Source organism: Myotis brandtii, unplaced genomic scaffold, assembly GCF_000412655.1.
Source record: "Myotis brandtii unplaced genomic scaffold, ASM41265v1 scaffold187, whole genome shotgun sequence".
Taxonomy (NCBI): domain Eukaryota; kingdom Metazoa; phylum Chordata; class Mammalia; order Chiroptera; family Vespertilionidae; genus Myotis; species Myotis brandtii.
The window spans coordinates 457,716-462,431 of record NW_005356944.1 but is presented as its reverse complement, the minus strand read 5'-3'; the positions used below and the strand labels follow the sequence as shown (position 1 = coordinate 462,431).

The 4,716-nt window shown below is 60.6% G+C and overlaps 2 protein-coding genes across 4 annotated transcripts in view; one reads left to right on the top strand and one right to left on the bottom strand.

Annotated features, from left to right (window-relative positions):
- The first annotated feature begins 22 nt into the window (after positions 1-22).
- On the top strand, positions 23-2,729 carry TRPT1 (tRNA phosphotransferase 1). 3 transcript variants are annotated; one of them, XM_014537995.1, is made up of 7 exons: positions 23-380; positions 623-704; positions 1,627-1,796; positions 1,885-2,059; positions 2,249-2,305; positions 2,381-2,491; positions 2,600-2,729. In XM_014537995.1, the coding sequence occupies exons 1-7, from the start codon at positions 309-311 to the stop codon at positions 2,686-2,688; spliced, it is 756 nt and encodes a 251-aa protein (XP_014393481.1). In that variant the 5' UTR covers positions 23-308; the 3' UTR covers positions 2,689-2,729. The 3 variants fall into 3 exon arrangements, with proteins under 3 accessions (XP_014393481.1, XP_014393483.1, XP_014393482.1); XM_014537997.1 differs by having other exon boundaries at positions 549-704; XM_014537996.1 differs by lacking the exon at positions 2,249-2,305 and having other exon boundaries at positions 62-380; positions 2,600-2,709.
- FERMT3 (fermitin family member 3) overlaps positions 2,673-4,716 on the bottom strand; it is an 11,887-nt gene continuing 9,843 nt past the window's right edge. The window contains 4 exon segments of the mRNA XM_014538199.1: positions 2,673-3,230; positions 3,341-3,482; positions 4,190-4,314; positions 4,652-4,716. Of these exon segments, the coding sequence (XP_014393685.1) occupies positions 3,051-3,230; positions 3,341-3,482; positions 4,190-4,314; positions 4,652-4,716 (512 nt within the window). The 3' untranslated portion in view covers positions 2,673-3,050.

Below are 4,716 nucleotides of genomic sequence, written 5' to 3'. Positions count from 1 at the left end.
TCTGGCCCTCCCGGGATCCGGGATCCGGGACTCTGGCCCCGTCTCCTCGGCAGAGCCTGACCTGCGAGCCCAGAGCGTGGGGCTCGGCTCACCTGGGCCCCGTGGCTGACAGTGTGACCTGGGCAGGTCTTGCCTGCTGGGCCTCGGTGTCCTGTCTGCACCAGGGGTTGGGGTGGGAAGGGAATCAATGCGCTGAACATGCCCCCGTCCCAGCTCTCCCGTCCCGAGGCTGTGGCTTTCCGGGCGAGTTGGAGTCATGCGAGGTCCTTAACAGTCCTCATTTGCCACTGCGCCCCCAGGTTTTGGCCATGAACTCTGGAGAGAGGAAGCTGGAAGCTGCAGGGCCCAGAGGCAGAAGGGCTGGCAGACCCCGGGAACAGGTGCGCCCCTGCCACCCTCACTCCCCATGCCCGGTGGAAGGGGGCGGTGAGGGATCCGAGCCCTGGCTCCCTGGGAAATGCCGGTGGAGGGGGGGCCTGGGGGCCGGGGGCATACTGTTCTCTGGAGAGCACGGGGACTCCTCTTCCTCTGCTCTCCCCCTGGGGCAGGGCACTCAGAGTTCCGGGTGGGCAGCAGGACAGGCTCGCCACGGGGACCTGGAGCCACCTCTGAACTCTTACAGGACCGAGACGTGCAGCTGTCCAAGGCTCTGTCCTATGCCCTGCGCCACGGGGCCCTGAAGCTGGGGCTGCCCATGGGGGCTGGTAAGTGAGGGTCTTGGAGGCTGCGGCAGAGAGGGCTCCAGCGCAGGGAGCAGGGCCAGCCTGCCTGTGACTGCTCTCCCCCAGGGCTCCCTCCACAGCCCCATAGGGCACACAGGCCGCACCCCTCCATTTACAGGGAAGACCCAGAGCCCAATATCATTTCTGGGGCGAACCGGGAAGAACCTCTCTTCGGCCAGGCCTGCGACCCAAAAACATCCCAAAAGTGGGCACAGGGTGGGGGGATGGCGGGGCAAGTGAGGCTTATTGCGTACCACTTTGAGTCAAGTACTGTGCTAAAGGAGTCACTTTATCTTTTTTAAAAAAAAAATATTTTTTTTGCCAAAACCGGTTTGGCTCAGTGGATAGAGCGTCGGCCTGCGGACTGAGGGGTCCCGGGTTCAGTTCTGGTCAGGGGCATGTACCTGGGTTGCGGGCACATCCCCAGTGGGAGATGTGCAGGAGGCGGCTGATAGATGTTTCTCTCTCATAGATGTTTCTAACTCTCTATCTCTCCCTTCCTCTCTGTAAAAAATCAATAAAATATATTAAAAAATATTTTTATTGATTTCAGAGAGGAAGGGAGAGGGAGAGAGAGATAGAAACATCAGTGATGAGAGAGAATCATTGATCGGCTGCCTCCTGCACATCCCGCACTGGGGATCAAGCCCGCAACCCAAGCATGTGCCTTGACCGGGAATTGAGCCCAGGACCCTTCAGTCCGCAGGCTGGCGCTCTATCCACTGAGCCACACCAGCCAGGACAGGGTCACTTTATCTTTGTGACCCTCTATGAGGCAGATGCTATTCCCTTGAACCCTTGTGATCCCCAAGCCCAGGCTCTGCTCTGGTTGTGTGTGTCTCCCCTGTTAGCTCTGGCTCAGGCCCGAGCAAGTTCAACTCCTGAGCTCCCCATCTGCCCGCAGGCGGCTTCGTGCCCCTGGGCGCCCTCCTGCAGCTGCCCCAGTTCCGCAGCTTCTCAGCGGAAGATGTGCAGCGTGTGGTGGACACCAATGGGAAGCAGCGGTTCGCCCTGCAGCCAGGGGACCCCAGCACCGGCCCTCTCATCCGGGCCAATCAGGGTCACTCCCTGCAGGTGCGGCTAACGGGACAAGTGGGAGAGCCAGGTGGGACCCCTGCCTGTGAGGGGGTCTCACTGCTGTCCATCCCCCCACCCGTGACAGGTACCTGAGTTGGAGCTGATGCCCCTGGAGACCCCGCGGGACCTGCCCCCGATGCTGGTCCATGGCACATTCTGGCAGCACTGGCCCTCCATCCGGCTCAAGGGCCTGTCCTGCCGCGGAAGGACACACATCCACTTGGCCACAGGACTGCCTGGGGACACTGGTGTCATCAGTGGTCAGCATCCCCGCCCCCAGCTACTCCCACCCACTCTCTCCTCCCAGGTCCCTCCAGAGGTCCAAAGCCACCCATACCCTGTATGCAGCAGTACCCCCTTTTCCTCACTGAGTTCAGGACCCCAGCCTGCCCGTGTTTGATAACTGCACCCCCAGATGCCCCAGGCCCCAGCTCCAGTTGTCCCTACAGGCATGCGGCCAAACTGCCAAGTGGCCGTGTTCATCAATGGGCCCCTGGCCCTGGCAGGTGAGTGCGGATGTAGCAGGGACTGCCCTGGGCCTTCAGAGAGGGCCTGAGTCACAGCTCTGGCTCTGTCTGCAGATGGAATCCCCTTCTTCCGCTCTGCGAACGGGGTGATCCTGACTCCCGGAAACGCTGATGGCTTCCTGCTTCCCAAGTACTTCAAGGAGGCCCTGCAGCTACGGCCTACCCGTGAGAACCTCCACGCCACCCTGTTCTTTGTGTCTGAAGCCTGTGTCCTCTGCCAACCCCAGGCTGACTTAGGTCTCCCTTTCTCTAACCAAGTCCTCTCGATCTCAGGAAAACCCCTCTCCTTGGCTGGTGATGAAGAGACAGAGTGTCAGAGTGGCCCCCAGCACAGCTCCAGAGGAAGGATGAGCCAACAATAAAATATTTATTAAAAAAGGAAATGTAAAAAGATTTTAAAAAATCCTCCACTTTGAAACCATCAGTTATTATCCTGTGGCTGCAGCTAGCCTTCCTGTGGGCTCAGGGACTACAACTAGGCCAGGGGTGCTGCTCCCGGCCACTCAGACGAGGGAAGGGAGGTGCTGCAGAGCTCAGGACCGCCCTCCCCCGCCAGGGGGATGCAGAGTCTGGCCCAGCCGGGTCCCTGGTCTGCACAAAGCCAGTGACAGTGCGGATGTGCCCAGCTCGGTGCGTGGAGAGGGTGTGGGCAGTGAGTCCCAGCGAGTGTGGGCTTAGGAGTGGCCGTGGCCGTGGTGAGTGGTACAGGGCAGTAAGACAGGCCTCAGAAGGCCTCGTGGCCGCCTGTGAGCTGCAGGAAGAGGTCCTCGTCCAGCTCCTCCCCTCGGGCCCGCTCCCGCGTTGACAGGAAAATGTAGCCCCCTATGTACTCGTGCACAATGCGGCAGCTGGCAGACACGCAGCTGAAAGCCACGTTGATGTGTTCGTCAAACTCGATGGCCACCTGCAGGGCGGGCAGTCGGAGGGGCTGGCTGGGTGGGATAGGGAGCACCCCGGCCCTGCCCTGCTGGGTCTGGCCCGGCCCCTCCCCCCCGCACCCTCACGCGGGCCCACCTGCCGGATGTCCCAGTTGACATTCCACTGGCGCATGTTGCTGAAGCGCCAGGTCTTGACCACGTCGCCCACGGCCAGGTCGATGCGGATCAGTCGGTTGTTGGCAATGCCCAGGATCTCATCTTTCCTGCTGCCCTTGAACCTGGTCCCCAGGAGGACAGATGTGAGCAAGGGCCCCACCCCGCGGCCCGGCGCCTGCCCAGACAGCCTGGTGCAGTGCTCAGCAGTGGGTTTGCAAAGAAGTCATTTAGGTTCTCTGGGCCTCAAGTTCCTCATCTGGAAAGTGGGAGTTAACCAATGTGATAATTATAATAACATTTAGCAGCGTCAGCAAATACTCTATGCCTTTAAATAACTTTTTTTGCCCGGCTGGCGTGGCTCAGTGGTTGAGCTTCAAACTATGAACCAGGAAGTCAGGGCATATACCCAGTAGGAGGCGTGCAGGAGGCAGCAGATCAATGATTTTCTCTCATCATTGATGTTTCTCTCTCTCCTCCCTTCCTCTCTGAAATCAATAAAAAATATTTATTTACATGAGTAACTTTTTTGTATCATCTGTTGCCTCAATCATATCTTCACAGACTTGGAAACGGGCAGGGGGCACTCCCTGTCCCAGCAGCCACGTTGGCCCGTCCCACAGACCAGCTCCCAGAGGTCGGGAGAGGGAAGGGTCCGCAGCAGAGCCGGGACGGAGCTGGTCTCCTGTTCTCCTGGCCTGCTCTCTCTCTGTGTTTGCTGTGGGGGTGCAGGATGGGTGGGGCCCAGGGGGTGCCCTCAGTCAGCTCTGCCCACAGAGACCAGGAAGGGAGGTTCAGGGTGAGGGTGGAGAGGACCGGCTGGGGCTCTTACTTGACGATGAAGTAGGAGATACCAAAGTCAGGCAGGGACTGCCAGGCCTGGATGAAGCGCAGCTGGGCCTCGGACAAGGGGAGCTGGGCCACGTTCTGGTGGGCTTCCAGGATCCGGGGGGTGAGCTGTGGGGCCACACTGGTGAGGGGCATCCAACGTCCCCGCGGCCCCCTGGCTGCCCCCACCAGCTGAGCTAGGGCAGGGGCAGTGCCCACTGTGGGCCCCCAGAGTGCACCCTCTCACCACTCATCACCTATGAGCTGAGCCAGGCCCCGAGGTGGACATGGGCAGCGGGACTGTGCCCCCCTCCTCTGGGAGGGGACCAGCGCACTGTCTCAGGGACGCGGGGGGAGAAGAATGAGTGAGCACATGGCTTTGCAGGGGAAGGCTCGGTGGAGGTCCAGGGGCCGAGGTGGCCAGGTAAACGCTGTGGCCATTCCCACCACCCACGCCCTCTGGCACCTGTTTGGCCTTGAACTTGCGCTGGAAGCGGGGGGCGACTAGGCCGTACGGGTTGAGGCCCTCCG